This window comes from Mytilus trossulus, chromosome 8 (assembly GCF_036588685.1).
Source record: "Mytilus trossulus isolate FHL-02 chromosome 8, PNRI_Mtr1.1.1.hap1, whole genome shotgun sequence".
Lineage (NCBI taxonomy): Eukaryota > Metazoa > Mollusca > Bivalvia > Mytilida > Mytilidae > Mytilus > Mytilus trossulus.
The window spans coordinates 59,971,889-59,991,035 of record NC_086380.1 but is presented as its reverse complement, the minus strand read 5'-3'; the positions used below and the strand labels follow the sequence as shown (position 1 = coordinate 59,991,035).

At 30.6% G+C, this 19,147-nt stretch overlaps 1 protein-coding gene across 1 annotated transcript in view; it reads left to right on the top strand.

Annotated features, from left to right (window-relative positions):
- The window catches only part of LOC134681220 (kinesin-like protein KIF12), a 54,287-nt gene that overhangs the window by 8,995 nt on the left and 26,145 nt on the right, over positions 1 to 19,147 (top strand). Inside the window, exons 7-10 of the mRNA XM_063540737.1 lie at positions 2,548 to 2,574; positions 5,805 to 5,942; positions 8,430 to 8,565; positions 18,751 to 18,909. Of these exons, the coding sequence (XP_063396807.1) occupies positions 2,548 to 2,574; positions 5,805 to 5,942; positions 8,430 to 8,565; positions 18,751 to 18,909 (460 nt within the window). The remainder of the gene's footprint in view (positions 1 to 2,547; positions 2,575 to 5,804; positions 5,943 to 8,429; positions 8,566 to 18,750; positions 18,910 to 19,147) is intronic.

Below are 19,147 nucleotides of genomic sequence, written 5' to 3'. Positions count from 1 at the left end.
TTTTCCATAGCTTTTTCTGAGTACAATACTTAAATTTCTTGGACAAATGATTGAGTTTGCTTTTTTAGTTGAGATTGCAGGGGCGGATCCAGTCATTTTAAAAAGGGGGATTCCCAACCCAGGACAAAGGGGAGGTTCCAACTATATGTCCCCATTCAAATGCATTGATAGTGCAAAACAAGGGGGATTCCAACCCCAGGAACCCTCCACCTGGATCCGCCACTGGACTTAACTGTTGAACTTAGTTTTCCCATCATCGCTAAAAACATCTGCTCATTAGACATGATAGAAGGGATTTTATTGAAAGCTTTGACAGATTCTATCAGAAACATTTCATTTATCATTTTTTAAAAGACTTTCAAAAATATACTTTAATGGACCTAATTTAAGTTTGAATATAAGAACCAAAACTGTTAAATTGGCAAGTACTAATATGCATAAATAACAACTGTCAATGGATACTTTCTCATTTGAAAATGCACTTCTTAAATAAGTGTTAAATTCTGAGTCTGCTATTTAAAGCGTTATATTATAGGTATAGGATTAAAAATCAAGAGTACTTAACAAACCACTGCCAAAACATTTTGTAAATTTTATGTTCTATGATACCCTGTCAACTTTGGTTAATAAACTTTCAAAAATATACTTTAATTGGACCTATTTAAGTTTGAATATCAGTACATGTACCAAAGCTGTTTATTATTGGCAATTAATATGCATATAACAACTGACAACTGACAATGGGTACTTTCTAAGTAGTGTTAAATGTTCACATCATTGTATGATAGGATATTAGAATTAAGAAACAAGGGAACTTGATCTACCACTGCCAAACCATTTGAAAAATTCAAATATAATAAAACTGGACCCAGAGTTTGAATGCCAGTACCAGAACTATCTAATTGACAAAAGATATATGCATAAACAACTGATAACTTTCAATGGGTACTTTCTTAGTAGTATAAAATATTTACATCATTGTATAATAGAATAACAACAGTACTTGATCTACCACTGCCAAAACATTTGTTTACATGTCAACACCATGCTAGTATTTAAATGTTTTTGTCTGATTTAAGATTATTTAGTAGGTAACAATAGATTTATACTATTACATATAATCATCTAATTATGTGTAAATATATACATTGATATACCTCATAGGACTTTAAAAAAGAATGATACACAAAAGAATTTATATCTGTGCAGACGGTCAAATCTGTTTGTCGATCGATATATTGTTAAATATATATCATTTTTTCGGATTTGATCTTGAAAATGTACTTCTAAAATAAGCATGCCTACTTGCACACATATTTACATGCATTGTGATTTGTTGAAGATTTGTCTCATTGGCACTCAAACCACATTTTCTTTATATCTATATATGTTGAAGACCCATGGGTGACCATGGGCTGTTTTCTGCTCTTGGGTCAGGTTGTTGTTTCTTTAAAAATTCCCTATTTCCATTCTCAATTTCATAGCACTCAGAAATGACATCAGTCATTGATGGGTAACCTATAGCTTAACCAAATGCTTGTAATGTAAGTGAAACTCACAACTGAAAGAGAAAAAAACCCATAATTTGTCAAATAAAGAAAAGCTTTAATAAAGCTTTTAACTCTTCAACTTATAACTGAAAGAGAAAAAAATGAAAACTAACATGTCAAATAAAGATAAGAGAAAATTCAGCACATATTTATGAAAATTATTTTTCTCAATGAAATTCTGTGACTAATTTGTACTCCTGCTAAGTTAATTGTTCCAGCTATTAACTATAATTGGAGTGTTTACTAAAATAAAAGGAAGTTATTATGTTGCACTTTTAAAAAAAAACTTGGTCAGACAATATTAGGAATTCAATACAATAATTATACATAATTCGATCTTATTTATCCATTTTTCCTGTGATTTCTACCAAAGCACAGACTGACGGCATTATGATATAAGAAACAGGAAAACAGAGCTTGATCGAACAGCTTTATACTGTAATCTGTAAAAAAGGAAATCTAATTTAATGTCGTAATTTGTTAGATTGACATGATTATAAGTTAATTGGTTGATAAGACTTTTGTAAAGGATTCCTAATGTTTTAAAATCTATCTTTTAATCTGCCAATGATCACAATGAAAGTTAGAGTGCTCATGCACCAAATAAGTTAAACCATGTTAATGTTATGGGTCTGTTTTAAAACCTGGAATCTAAATGCGGACCATAAATATATAAATATAATAAGGACCATAAGAGTTATTGTTCCGCAGCTAGGTTTGAGAAGGAGTTATCTGCAAACACAGTCGTTTCTATGAAGCATGTTAATTTTAAGAAATGTTTCAATGTATTGTATCAGCTGTTCAACATGTTAGCTAATGGAGCTGTTAATTACACGATTGTATCCATAGTAGTGTTACGTTGTACACTAGCTGTGGCAATTGTGCCATGTGTGGCATAATACTCTCACTCGGGAGACTGAAATTCATAAGAAGTGTTTACACAAAGATACAATTGTTATTAAACATTCTCCATTTCTTAATTTGTCTTAATTTTCAGCTTCCAGCTACAGAAAATGGAGAAGAGGTCTGTCCTGAGTTATTTCCCTTGATTTCCTCAAACCAACTTCCTGTTATTGTTACATGTTACTTTCTTTGCAGATTCTCATGAAATTATCCAAAGGGGAATCTTTTTATTTATACACTCATTTTAAGTTTATCTCTAATATTTCTTTCAATTAAAGGGAAGGTAACTCCCATTTAAATGGTTATCTCCCCTTATAACAAAACATTTTCTACATTGTCTATGTTTTGAAAATGGAATTTTAGAATTGTTTGAGATTATATTTTGGAAGATTGTAAGTGCATGACGTGGCAGAGAATCAAGCTGCTTGAAAATTACAAAAACAATTAAAAAAATTACTAATGACAATGAAACAGCAATTCCAGTTGAGAAGAAGTTGTGTTTTTAACTTTTTCATTTTAAAAATATTGTTGAAGTCCTTATACATGTATCATTTATATTGATTTGAAGTTCGAAATTTATTTATATGAAAAACTTAAAATGAGTGTATGCTTGTATTTTTTTTATTTTTATGATTTTTTTTTACAAATTCTGATTATCATTATTTTCATATTTGGCACCAGTGTGAATTAAACACATGCTTTTCTTTGGATTAATGCAAGAATTCTTTTAATTCAATTCATTTTAATACTTTTTGATTATTCATTGTACAATTTATAAATCAGACTTTGGCAGTATTTTGCAAATTATCAAAAGTTAAGAAAATTCTCTAGAAGTACGATTGATAAAATTCCCTGCAAATTTCATTTGAATTGTATCATTTAAAGTTCTTTGCAAAATGCTTTATTTTGTGTGGACTAACTACGAGTTTCTAGTAACACCAACAAATTAACATGTTAAAGTCCTAAAACTCTGGTAATGGGTTCCTTCAATATATTTAAACACAGTTCCTCACATTTGTAATTACATACTTGCAGAGTTATCTCCCATAGGTTAAGGTTTATTTAAAATATTTGCCTTACATGCAATTTTCTCTGAAAGTGATTTTGGTTCATGTAAACTGTAAAATCATTAAAAGACCTGTTTACATGGGAGATAATTCTTACAAAGGGAATAATCCAAATTTAAAATGGAGTAAAGTTGGAGTTTTATTTCAGCTGAGTTTTTAATAACATATTGTTTCTAATGCTAACCTACTAAATTTCTGCAGGTAAAAATTATGTTTTTAGAATGGTGGTACTTGTTTATATGACGTTTAAAATTTAAAAAAAGAAGTACAAGTTATGATGCTTGAATATGATGCTATCTGAAATGTTAATTTTTAAGATGCAATAGATTTACCAAATTGAAAAAAAACCTGGCTTTGACCAATTTTTAAACATTTACATTTAATACCTGCAGAAGTTTTGACTACTGTGGATTCATTAATTTTCGAGGGTATCAATTTTCGTGGATTGCTAAAAACTTGCAAATTCGTTGATATTTGATTTTGTGGTTTTGCCAATCTCTGTATTCAAAGTGTATTGAAAATATGTTAATTCGTTGAACATTTTAATTCATGGTTCACCTGTACCCACGAAACCCACGAAAAATTTGGTAACCAACGAAAAATAATGAATCCACAGTATATTGTTTTTAACCTGGGCACTTAACAATGCTTCATTTGATTTATAACTACACGTTCCTGGTGGTAGAAAAAATAGTTCATAAAAACAAAAAAGATCCATGGGAAGACATACTTAAGACAATATACAAAATATATAGAGTTAAAACAAACACGTAAATCTCATCTTATAGTCCTCAACATAGATCATAAACTTGCATAATATTGAATGTTTAAGTTGGCCCTTTATGTTTCTATGTTGTTGGTTAGAAATCAGATTATTAAAATGCCAAAGGTTATTTATCTTTGTTTTGTATAAGAATTGTTCATATATGCGAACACTCTTGTTTATTTCGTTATTTCTACCTGCGCTATGGAGTTCGAACAGAGACAGTGGTATTTTTAGTTTCAGTTGTGCATACATTTGAAGGATATGCAAATTCCTTTCCATTCATTATGAGAACTAAACAAACAACTCTTTCGAAAAATTAGTTAAGTATTTAACAAACAAAAAATTGTTTTAGGGTATCGATTTTGCTCAATGTTGAAGGACTTAGGCTATCCTATAAGTGCTTATTTACTTCATCTTGAAACTGTTTGATAGTTTTGATAATGGCTGTCTTATCACATGTCCTAATTTTATATTAGGTGATATTTGGGTTTGAACAGGAGTTATCTCCCTAAAACTGTGCAGACCAAAAAGAAGGGTGAAAGATACCAGAGGGACATTCAAACTCATACATGTAGAACAAAAAGAAATCGACAACACCCTGGCTTTAAGAAAGAATAAGTCAAACAAACAAATAAAAGTACACAACATAGAAAACTAAAGATGATAACTTCCACATAAAATGAAGTGTATGAGTCATATGAACAATATGTATAACATTGCCTGACCAAATTATCTTGGAAGTTGAGACTTCTATTTTAAGTCTTTGGTAATTGAAATTTCGTCACACTTCACTGGTTTTAACTGAAGTAATTATCATCAGAATTTCTACTAAGATGTTACTTGCAAAATGTTGAGCTTTCTTCATTTATTAATTACATTAATGGCCATAACTTTGTTAGTTTGAAATAGATTGAAGCCTAAGATAACTTTATTTATACATTTACATCATACAAGATCATTTGTGTGGGTCTCATTGGGGTCTAAGTGTGACGCGGGATTGTCGATTTTTGGTAAGCATGACATGGGAAAGTCAATTATTGTGTAGTAAAAACGGGAAATGAGGTCTAGCGGGACCTGGGAAATGACAAAAAAATGAGAATTGCTTACGTATATAGTGTAAGCAGGATACAGGAATCTGACAAAACAGTAAGCGGGATCCAGGATCGGAACCCCCCAATGAGACCTCCATTTTGATTACTGCTTGCACTGTTTTGCTTTTTTCTTTTCTAGAGGCTGCGTTCAACCTTAATTTGCAGAGATATTTTTGTGGATTTGCTACAAGGAAATGATTTGTTTTAATATGATTTGCCAAATGAAAACCAAATCAGGGTAGATAACTTGCAAGTTCGTTAATTTCATGTTTTTAGTTAGTTTGTTCATTTCCTTAAAATAACATGAAATGAGCACACTAACAGAATAAATGAATAAAAATGAATCAGCAATTTGTATTATTTAAAGTTTTAACAATACATGTAACAAATTTAATAAATTCTGGAGTAATATTGTTGTGTATTTCAGTTTGAAGGTGGCAACCATCCAGAATCAGACATGCAAGGGGTCATCCAGAGGTCATTCAGATACCTGGTACAACAATTAGGACAGGTCACAGGAAATAAAACAATTAAAGCTTCTTATCTGGAAATATACAATGAACAGGTAAAAAATCATCATTATCTCTTGTCTGATGGATTAGTAATATTCAAATTATCTCCCTTGAATAGAAGAATAATCCTGGCTACTGTAAAGCCTTGTAAGCATTTCTCGTTATAAAATGAACTTTTTGCCCATGTGCATTTTAAAATTTTGTCTGACCTTGCCAAAGGTTAAATATTTATTTTGTATAGTGAAGGTTTATTGTTAGTAGACCAAGTTTCCAGTTAATGGAGGAAAGGTCCTCTGAATCTGTTCCCCATAGTTATCTCCCTTTTTGTAGATAAAAAAAAAGATGAAACTGAAGTACTGTAGATTTATTATTATTGGTTGGATACCAAATTTCTTTGCTTTCAAGGGTAAAAGTGGACCATGAATTAAAATGTACATCAAAGTACTAGTTTTCTATAGGATTGTTTGCAAACTTTGGCAAAACCATGAAACCAAACATTTATGAAAATACAAATTTTCCTCAATAAAAAAAAAATTGGTACCCAAGAAAATAAATGAATTGGCAGTATTAAAAAGAGGAGCAAACATAGAAATCTATTAAACAGTTCTCATACAAGATAAATTAAAAGAAACAAGATAAGGGCTGGGACAAAGGAGAAATGTTTGGTGGTTAAAACCTTGTTCATAATCTCTTATTTTGCCTTGAAGGCATAAAACTTTGCTCAGTGCTCAGAGCACAAAAATCATGCTCGAAATATGAAATCCAGCAATTTGATTGGTTGATTTTCGAGTCTGAGTACAAAAATCATGCTCGAAAGTTTTATGACCGTGAGGTGAAGTAAAATATGTTTTTGAAAGTTTTGTTCATTACAAATGTGATTATGTCTTAAGCTGCAGCTCATTAAAAGATATGATTTAGCCTTGGAAATTGTTTTCTTCAAACCCATCCTTAGCCTCAGTACTAAACTGCTCTGAACCTTAGCCCTCTTTAAAAATATCAATGGTTAATGTATAGATCATGAGAAATATCTTTAGAATTTAAAAAGATAAGACAAAAAAGACCATTCTTTTGTTATAATATTTTCTTTCCTATTGTGTAAAGAAATTTATGACGTATAAAATTGTAATATAAATATTTAATAAGGTAATTGTTACACACAACGTATACTGAGATTTTCTTCTCCAAATGTACATTTCTAATGAATCATATGTTATTGATCAATACAAAGACTTGTTTGATACAAATTAACTAACTTGTTATAATTATAACCCTGTTAGAAATTTTAATAATGGTTTCATAGCCAGTGCTTGAATATTTTGTTGACATTAAATTTTGTTCAAACAACGTCTCAATATCTTTGTTAAACAACGCTGACAGTTTTCTTTATCTCGATCCACAAACAAGGAAGCCCTTGAAATCCAAGTCTACATAACCCCAGAGTATAAAACCTTGTAAGTTTCAACTTGAAATTGACGTGATCAAATTGAAATTCGATGACTATTGTAATTTATGCTATTTCTCCTTTGTAAATACTTTGGGGTTCTTTCACAGTTCAATATTTGTCTGTCAATTTTAGGCTTTTTGTTAATATAACAAGTTTTTTACAAGTGTTTGTCCAAAGATTAAGATATCGAAACCTGGGTTTTTGTTCGTCTGAGAGTGAAGCACTTTTGTTGAGATATATATGTTTCACATTCCTACTCATACATTGGAATTGGGTAAAAAAATCGGCCCAAATTTTTCTGTTGTCATTTATGTACTAAAAATGTCACCAAAAATGAAATAAATGAAATTAAATTTGTGAATTTATTGGTAATCCAGAAAGAGAAAATTGGAGAGTTATATCATTATGATTCTTTTACCAGAGAAATGAATTTTCAATTAAATTGCTATCTCAAGCTTTTCAACTGAGATAGGTATTTTCAGTTGACATGCATGTTGAGTCAAAGAAGATGTGATGATGTCATAACCTAACATCAATGATGTTGCCTTAGTCATTTAGTTGAATAGTAACAAAAAAAAGATTGCGTTTGGTCTTTCAAACTTGAAGAAGTTTTTAGGCTACATTTCATCAGAGAGCAATATCCCTTTCAATGGGATTGGGGCATAGAATTCACTCCTGTTTTCAAAACCAATAAAGATCTATAATGTTTAATTAACTCTTGGTTCTCCTGTGCTCCAATTCCATTACTTGGTATATATCTTTCCATGTCTTCTGGAGAATCTTTGGAGACATCTTATCTTAACTCAGAATGCTTATTCTGTATAATTTAAATAATAGTACAAGTAGTACAAGTAATATTTATCCTGCATCAGAAGGGCTTTCCCATTTGTTAGTAAGTAAATGAAAATTATATATAGCCCTTTATATATTTTGTGTTTCATAAGGGCTTTCCTATTTTAATTGCTAAGTTGCTGTCTTATTTATAACACATTTTAATTTATACATTATTTTCTCTGTCATAATATTCTAACAAACAAAATGTGTGTTATGTTAAAAAATAAAAGATGTGTATGATTATAAGTACCTTTATTTGCAGGTGATAGATTTGTTGAACACCAACCACAGAAGGTACCTGAATGTCCGATGGTCCAAAAATAAAGGTTTCTATGTGGAGAATCTGTTTATCGTAGAATGTGAGACTGTGGATGATCTCATGGCTGTTTTAGAAGAAGGTAGGTTAGTCGTTCATGAAATTATGTCCCATATGAAAATGTACAGGCAAGCTTATAGCGTATGTTGCATGATGTCAGCTGGTCAAAAAGTATCGGGTTAAATGTCAAACAATTATCAAATTGCATTACAATCTATGATTCAAGGCTTAGTTAGGAAAAACATGCAGGGAAGTACCAAGGATAGAACATAAAGAAAACAAAATAGTTTCTATACATAGTTGTTTATTTTATTTTTATTATTAAAAAAAAAAGAAGAATCAACAGATCCATTTTTCAAGTTTTTAAAAATATGTATTGTATTATTTATTAGATTTTTAAAGAATTTTATTTAGATATATATAATTGTGATAAGGGAGATAACTCTATTTCATTTACCTAACAAGTAAATGGATTGTTTATGTTTGATATGTGATTTAACAAGATGTATGGACACATTGGTATCAAAACAATCAGAATTTCATCAAGAGAACTTGCAATTCTTTCAATCTTGCTTTTTCACAAGAAATTTTTGAACTCTTATCTATTTTCTTCGTCCCTGAAAGTGAAATAGTGAGTTTCTGGTGTCTGTTCATATCATATTATTATGGACTGTCCAATTGCTTGACAAAAGTAATAGTTAATTTGAATCTAAAATAAAAATAAAAATATTCGATTCTCCTATACTGCAGTAATTCAGAAAGATCACCTGATTTCTTTCCAAAGTAATGTTAGTATCTTTAAAATCACTCTTTATTCTCAGTTGTTTTTTGTGGATTTTTTTTGTCTTATCATCTTTTTCTTTATCCCATGCCTACAAAGATGCCAACATTACTGAAATAACCTGAAAAAGTATGATATCAACAAAAAATAATGTTTGTATTGAATATGACAAGTCTCACCTTTCAAAACAAATGTTCAACTTGAGAGCATCAAGAGTCTTGAAGAAAAGTGAACAAATTTAACAGCTGCCATCATGATATTGATAGACCAAAGGATGTGTATTCGTCTTTAATATTAAGTTACCATTGTATAGGGAAGATTCTTTTAGCCAGGAGTTGGAAGATATTTAAAATTTAGGACTTTAACATGGCTAAAATGTCAGTTGAACCGCCACCTAACATCACAGAACACTAAAAGAAAAGTTGGCAAGGCCTGGATATATTTAATTTCTTATATTTTAAAAGTAAATTTATGCCTAGTCTGATCTTAGTAAAATGAACACAAACATTTATCATGGAACCAATCAATATAGTGACTTTGTCAATACCCTTCGGTTCAAAAATCAAATTCATGGCTCTTACTCTACCTTGAATATTAATAAACACCTGGTTTTTGTGTCAGTCATTCCTTAAAATTCACTTGACAACATCTGAAATGGCAAAATATCTCTTTTAGATGATTGAAGATTGAATTTTAAGATAGAGCATAAATACAATCTATGGGAGATAACTCGATTTTCTTCAAAAGACAAATTCAACAATAAATAGACTTAAATCAAGATAGCCCCATGCCTTATTACTATATTGTGCATTTTCTCATGAAAAACTAATAGGTAAACAATGTTTTTATCAATACAAAGACAATAAATCTTCTCAAAACCACAGGAAGATCTTCCCTTGGGATCTGATTTTGTTTAAATTCTACGAGTTATTGATCTATGAAATTTTACTAGAATGACATTGTTATGTGTGTACAGGTATTTTGAGTTATATGTAATTAATGAATCAATAAGTTTGTGTGAGAGGTCTTTAATAACGTCCTGTTTATAATGGCAAAGATGTATTGTCAGTGGGTTAGGATCTTTGGAATAGCAATCGTTGCGATGGTCTGACAGTTAATTTCCGTTTCTTGTTATTCTTTTTGAAAGCCAATTTCCTATTTGTGACCATGCTTATTGAACAAAACAAACAAAGTGTAACTATGATATGAGTTTATTAAAGCTATTCTTGCATTTCAAATTAAAAAAAAATGAAAAAAAGGCAAAATGGTAAATATTTTGTACTTTTGATAATTTAAACATGTTAAAAGATTCCTTTATCATAAAGTTAATTGACTTCTATTGCTGTCTACCTGAAAGTTCATTAAGAAGATTTTTTCTTTGAAATTGTCAGAGAGATAATATACCATTTAATGAATATAATATGTACAATGCATCATCGAACAGAAAAGGTGTCAATATTCACTATATTTTAAATTATTTGTCTGTAGAATTTTAGATTCTAGAAGAAAATTTATAATGATATAGTTGGTAGAATGATAAATTTTAATAATTTATAAAATATTTTACTTAATTTGTTGATGCACATCATAACCAAACTTGAAACATGCACAAAAGGTACAAGCCTTTAAATTAATTCTAAATGATTTATATCCTTACTGAATTGTTTGGTTACAGTTTAAAAGTTTTGATTCGCTACAATAATAGAAAGTAAACGTTTAAAGGCAGATCATGTTTAAATGGAATTTAAGCTTTAAATTAAGCTATTCAATAGTGATCTTAAACAAAAGAATGTAAAATGACCGAGTTAAATCGTTTAAATTAAATAAGTAAGAATTATTACAGGTGACCCCATATTATTATTCACCTGTAATCAAAATTTATTTCTCTTCCTTTGTTCCCATAATTCAAGAATTCAACATGGAGATCTAAAATAATATTATTCTGTATTACAAACGAATTTATATAAGATTGACAATGATTTGAAGGTTTTTGGATCACTCTTTCTAAACATTATGTAATGAAGAAAGGAAAAGAAATTTTTTAGAATTTTGAAAAGATATATATGGATTGATTGAAGTGGAGAAAAAAAATATGAGCATTGAAAATTGGATTTAATTAAATTTCTGACAATGAAGTATTACAAAATGGATTTGTAAATGAAAATTTAAACAAATAATTGCTCAGTCTTTACATGTAACGGTACAAAAGGAGATTTACAGATAAAAGCCTGTAAAAGACTGTTTGAAAAGGGGAATTGATACTTTTGTATTATGTCTTTTAAATCTTACTGATAGACTTTGACAGACAAATATTGGTATTATTGAGTGATCATAAAAATTGTCTCGGGTAGAAAAGTCAATAGTACGGATATAACCTGAGATTTTAAAATCCCAGGTAAACATAAAATACTGCTATGAATAAAACTGCCAATAATCGAACAAACAGCAGCAAACAGACCGGTAGTCCTGGTAGAGACACAACGTATAGCGCTCGTTACAAAGCTACAAGACGTGATGCTCTACAGAGTGCTAAGGTTAGATCTAACGAGAACGTCAGTGTTACTGTCATCGGTAAAGGTAGACCATCTTCATTTCCAAATGAGAGTACTACACTTCCAGAGTTAAAGAAAAGTCATAATGTTCCTAGAGTTAAAAATGGTCCGGCAATACAATCTAGAAATGATAATCATCCAAGTAGGAATTCTGGGAGAGGAAGTGTAACAAGTTATAAACCTAAAGTTTCGCCAGAGCCATCTAGACGTGTGTTGAGTCACGAGAGTGTTAGAACAGAAACTAGATCACCTACGTTGAATCATACTAGTCAATCATATCGGGATGTAAGAGCTATGGAAAACGGACATTCCAATCAATTTGTTCATCCTCAAAATGGTGATAACAGAAATAATAGGAATGTTAGGTTTGATCAAAATGATAATGTACACTCTAGAGGAATTCCAAATGGGGATATATCCAGAGACCACAATAACTATCAAAACTCAAACAGACAATATGACTACATGAAACCTTTTGTTGGAACTTACCCAGAATCCAATGTTGCACGTGGTCCAGGTCAACCAAACAGGACCAATAATCAAGTTGCTGAGCATGCTCAGAATGAAGTGTATGCTCAAAAAGCAGCGTTTTATGATCCGAGAGCAGGAAATGGTGTTCAGCAGGAACCCAGTATACAACAAGGTGCTCAACATCATTCAAAACAGGAATACGGGGAATATCATGATCGCCGTGCAATGCAACCCCCAGTTCCAAGGTCACCTAAAAATAGACAGCAGGCTAGTCAAGATACATATAGAACTAATAATACAAATTATAGAAAAAATGAAAGATCAAGCCAAGGGACTTCAAGTGTAAGGTCAGGTGACAGACAGAATAGTGAAACAGACAGAAGTCCTCCTAGTCCAAGAAAACGTCGAAATCCTCCTTCTGATCCTAATCAAGAAAGAGTTGAAATAAAAACAAAGGATAATAAAGTGCAATATGTTATTCGTAATCGATCTAAAATGTCCGACCGGGAAGAACAAATACAGGATACACAACGAAGTCAAATAAGTCAAAACAATGAAAGTGTAAACAAAAATCATAAACCTGAGGTTAAAAATATACAGGAACCTAAAATAAATTCTAAAGGATACGATTTTCCTGAAGTTGCAGACGTTGACGACTTCAGTATGGATGATGTTGGTTCTGAGTACGAAGGGAATGACATTTATATGTGTTATCTTAAAACTGATGCAGGAGATGTGATTGGTCCTTTAAGATTAGATATTGAGGATGTACAATTAGGGCTTCCTAAATTTGATCAGGATAAAACAGAACAAAATCAGGATCAAAAGGATCAAAATCAGGACTCAGGTAAAATAATCATGCCCTTAGACCCCCTTTATCAATTATCTTTATACAAAAATATTTTTTCTTGATTTTTTAAAATAATTGATGGCAGATTTTTTTTTTTATTATTATTTTAGTTTGTCTAGACTTTGACAATTTAAAGCTAGATTCATGAACTCTATGTCTTTTTAATTTAACTACAATTTTAATTGGCAGTTACGACCTTGGATGGGATCTTTAATATTCACAGTGTTTATTATTCATGTGTTCATGGCCTTGTACAATACATTTGAATTGACAGGGGATGTTCTCCTAAGTTCAGTTTCTTCCTAAATGTTACCATGAAAAAAGCGAAAATTAGACACACTATTTCTCTATAATTAATGTATGATATGCATACTTCTATATCAATCAATCAACCTCTAAATAAGTGACTTCTTTTGTTTCAGTAATGTTATCATGTTTGATTGAATTTATATATATATTGGGATTTACTCTAGGGTACAATTGTTTTGAAAAGAAGAACATTTTACCACTTTATCTTTTTTTGAGTTGGAAGATCAATATCATACTAAATTAAATTAATTTGTACATAAACTGATAATAGACCCTCTTTTTACCTACAATTAATTATGTTATTAGTGGGTAATACCTTATAGTCACTGAATGTCCGACAAAACTTATGAATATTTCATTTTTTCATTTCGCTAGACAAATATTTCCATACATGTATGTACTATGGCCTAGATTTACATTATTTTATAAATTCACTTATTTTTATGGGTTCACTGATTTCAATGACTTTCATATATTTGAGGATTAAGGGAAATTTGTTTTTTCTTTGATACTTAATTTCATAGTTTTGAAAAAAATGCACAGAAGAATTTGGAAACTCCTAAAGATATATGTACCCTTCATTAAATAATGAATCCAAATTAAATGGTTAGAGATATAAACATAAGAAGATGTGGTATGATTGGTGATGAGACAACACTCCACAAGAGACCAAATGACACAAAAATTAACAACTATAAGTCATTGTACGGCCTTGAACAATGAGTAAAGTTTAACCCATACCAAAGAATTGGGTTTAGATATGGAAGTAAGTCAGTGGTCAAAAAGGAAAGACATTGTTTTGACAATTAGTTTTATGACTGGTTATCAGTTAGTTGTCTGTCAATTTGACATTCGTGGGAGCGTTGGAGTCTTAAATCAAAGGGTCTGTTTGATTCTTCCTATTGTTTTTGTTTAACAAGTTGTCTCTTTTTTATTGTATACGTTTAATAAGTGACAAATGAGGTTAATGTCAACTTTAAAAAAAATATCTCAGGTCTCCGTGCCCTCTTGTAACGATCTCTTGGCACTTGAGAAATTTAATTTTGCCCTTGTTAAGGTGAGCAGATCACTAATTTTCTATGGTGTCAAAAACAATGTTGATAAATATGAGATTCAATGGGGTAATTTAAAACTTTTAAAAAATCTCGAAATTTTTCTGAAGAAATAGCTAGGTCAAGTGCATCTCTTTAAGTAAAAAGTCAATATGATTGTTTAATCAATGGAGAGTCTTTTATGTATAATTAAAGTTATTTATAAAGGTTATGATCTGTTGGATAAAATCAAAGCCATTAACAAGTTTTTATAGAGACATTAAATAATGACTGACAAACTGTTTTCTACAAAACATAGTCCTGATCAAAATGTGTCTTTCCTGAGTAAGAACCTCTTTCTTGAAATAGATGTCCCTTCATTAATTTATATAAGTTCCAAAAGGAAGAAATATTTTGCAATATTAGTTGAATTGGAACATATAGTACAGTATTTTTTCCTTACATAATAAAAGGTAGAGAAAAAATGTGCAAACAAGAAGAGATATCTTAGTATTGTTTATAACGAAGTTTACAGCAAAATTTTAACTTTTGTTAGAGGGATCAATGAGAAGTGAATTGACATGTCCTTTTCTGTTGAAGGGGTTTCGATGGTAATTTTTATGCCCAACATAGGGGCATTGTGTTTTTCAGTCTGCATGTCTGCTCATTAGCTTGTTCATCTGTCTGTTCCGCTTCAGGTTAAAGTATTTTTCAAGGTAGCTAATCTGATGAAGAAGTCTTGAAAGTAGTGCACATGTTCTCTATGATATGATCTTTCTAATTTGAATGCCAAATTAGATTTTGACCTTTATTTCAGGGTGCATTGACTATTAGAAATGGCAGTTTGATTGGGACATTTGTGTACTATGGACACTTTCTTTTTGTTTGGATATTTTAGTGGTAGAGCTTGATTAGTCAATGTTAATTAATTACTCGCGATCCCTCTTATTTTATATCACCACAGTCTATTATTGAAGACTGAACATGTTTGCTGCCAGAGGTCTTTTAGTTCTTTATTTTGCTTGGTTACTGCTTATTGTTTGGTCCATACATATACCTGTATTCATAAACAAAATAAGAAAAAATAATGGACTAACAGACTAAATAAACACTGAAGGCTTTTCAAAGCCATTGTAGTATTTTACAGCAAGAAGCTTTGATAAATGGAAAGTTTCTAATGATGTTCACCACAATGTTTTGAATTCAGGATTTAAAATTCTTTATTTTGCTTGGTTACTACTTATTGTATAGTCCATACATCTACTTGTGTTGGGCTAAAGGTCTTTTGGTTATTTATTTTGCTTGGCTACCGCTTATTGTATAGTCCATACATCTACTTGTGTTGCTCTGAAGGTCTTTTGGTTATTTATTTTGCTTGGTTACTACTTATTGTATAGTCCATACATCTTCTTGTGTTGGGCTGAAGGTCTTTTGGTTATTTATTTTGCTTGGTTAATACTTATTGTATAGTCCATACATCTTCTTGTGTTGCTCTGAAGGTCTTTTGGTTATTTATTTTGCTTGGTTACTACTTATTGTATAGTCCATACATCTTCTTGTGTTGGGCTGAAGGTCTTTTGGTTATTTATTTTGCTTTGTTAATACTTATTGTATAGTCCATACATCTTCTTGTGTTGCTCTGAAGGTCTTTTGGTTATTTATTTTGCTTGGTTACTACTTGTTGTATAGTCCATACATCTTCTTGTGTTGGGCTAAAGGTCTTTTGGTTATTTATTTTGCTTGGCTACCGCTTATTGTATAGTCCATACATCTACTTGTGTTGCTCTGAAGGTCTTTTGGTTATTTATTTTGCTTGGTTACTACTTATTGTATAGTCCATACATCTTCTTGTGTTGCTCTGAAGGTCTTTTGGTTATTTATTTTGCTTGGTTACTACTTATTGTATAGTCCATACATCTTCTTGTGTTGGGCTAAAGGTCTTTTGGTTATTTATTTTGCTTGGCTACCGCTTATTGTATAGTCCATACATCTACTTGTGTTGCTCTGAAGGTCTTTTGGTTATTTATTTTGCTTGGTTACTACTTATTGTATAGTCCATACATCTTCTTGTGTTGGGCTGAAGGTCTTTTGGTTATTTATTTTGCTTGGTTAATACTTATTGTATAGTCCATACATCTACTTGTGTTGCTCTGAAGGTCTTTTGGTTATTTATTTTGCTTAGTTACTGCTCATTGTATAGTCTTATATTGGTTCATACATCTACCTGTATTCATAAACATAAGAAAAAATAAAAACAGACTAAAGAAACACTGAAGGCTTTTTAAAGCCATTGTAGTATTTTACAGCTAAAAGATTTGATAAATGGAAAGTTTCTAATGATGTTCACCACAATGTTTTGAATTCAGGATATAAAATTCTTTATTTTGCTTGGCTACTACTTATTGTATAGTCCATACATCTACTTGTGTTGCTCTGAAGGTCTTTTGTTTGTTTTTTTTTGCTTGGCTTCTGCTCATTGTATGGTCTCATATTGGTTCATACATCTACTTGTATTCATTGACATAATAAGGAAAATAATGTACTAACAGACAACAACTTTAACGGAAAGAAATACTGGATTTTTTTTTAAAACCATTGTATTATCATACAGCTAGATTAATTTGATAAATAGAAAGTTTCTAATGAAGTTAACCACAAGGATGTATAGGCAGGATATAAAGTTCTTTATTTCTATTGATTTTTCATGAGATACAATGAGTGTTATACAAATGTAAAGGGATGCTACTTATATTAGATCAATAAAACTAATGTTATTATATTGCAGTTTTTAAAACACTGCATTAAATTTGTTCGTTCTGCCGTGAAGATGTAAAAGTTGTTATTGAATGCAAATTGATAATATAAAGTTACTTTGTATTAGTTCAGACTAAAAAACTCTCACTTTACCAGGGTAGATACAAATGGGGTATCATTATAAGGTTAAATGAAATAGTTAGAAATTGATCATATCAAGTTACTTTGTATTAGGACAGATTAAAAGCTCTCACTTTACGAGGGTAGATACAAATGGGGTACCATTATAAGGTTAAATGAAATATTTAGAAATTGATCATATCAAGAATAGAAATTTATATTAAATTCTTGTATGAATAGGATATAAAAGGGTGTCGGTATAACATGTACATTTAATTGGAAAGCATTTCACTACAATTAAATATTGTGTCGGTTGATTATTAGTGGAAAGAGTATGTTCAATATGTAAGGGAAACTGAGATATTTTTTTCTTGCCCTTATAAGGATGATAGAATCTTAATCTTAATTGTTATAAATTTAAAATTAAGGCACATTTACTTTAAGTCTGCTAATTCATTATAATGGACATTTAGAATTCTTTCTGAACGAAAGTCAAACAAAGGCATCTTACCCTCATGAACCATAATTTCTGAATATTAGCTGAATGAGGCTGAAATTTTCTGAATTTTGGCTGAAATGTGTCTAAGAACAAATCAGGTGTCTGAATCCTGTCTGACCTGTTTATTGATGGTGTCTGAATACTTCTTATTTAGTCAGAAACAGTTTCAGAAATATTCAGAACTTCTGACCTCTATTAACAAAAGTTCAATATTGACTATCGCCAGACTGTTCATAATAACTTGACGATGTTTACTTTTGTTGTGGCTCACCAATTCAGTAATATTGTGTACATAAATCTTCATAGATTTAATGATATTGGATTGACCTCCAGTTTATACCTATATGTAAACAAATTGTCCACAAGTTTAACAATAGAAAGTAATATAACAACCATCAATTGATCTGAAGTTTATTTAGGTTTGGGCTTTGTTGGTATGAATATTGAATTGAGGAGTAGTTGTAATGTCATAGATTACTGGATGATCAAATAAGCGATTGTCTGGTTATTACTGTGCATCAACTCATCTTTTAATCTATAAAAATGATTTGCTACACATATAAAGCATTAATATATGAACACATTGATAAATGATAAAGAAAAATACCATTTCTGTAAAAATATTTTATGTATATTTTAGCCCCCAAAAGTTTCAGTATATTTTAACTAGGTGACTTAGATCATCTTAGCTTTCCAATCCCCTGAACATTGAGAAATTCATTTTAAAGTTTGATACTTCCCTATCTAGGATTTGCAAGAGTCATCTTTCTTGGGAGCTGATATTTTCTTGAAAATGACATTTCAGAATGACACATGAACAAAGGAATCTACTTATATCCTCGGATTAATGGGCAAAGAAAACTTAAATCATTCTTATATTTTAAACTTTTCTATTTTTAGGTATGAGAAATCGACAAACTGGTTCACATGGTCTGAACGAATTTTCTAGTCGTAGTCATAGTATGTTAACGCTTACAGTGGACACAGAGCAGGTCGATCCAGATGATGAAAATTTATACCTGACGAAACGGGGAAAATTAACTTTTGTAGATCTGGCTGGTAGGTTTGATATTAAGACAATAGCTTAACTTATTTCACAAGGTCATAATTTTCTCCTCAAGACTTATCTGCATCATCTCCAATTCATCAGCTTGTTTCTCAAATGTCTAATCCTCTGTTGTTGCTTGTTTTCTATATAAGTAGCAATTCACTTATGAAAAAGGATAAAATATACACAAAAATGGATTAAATGCAGCTTTTGCAAACATTAATTCTAACTCAAAGAATTCTCACAAGC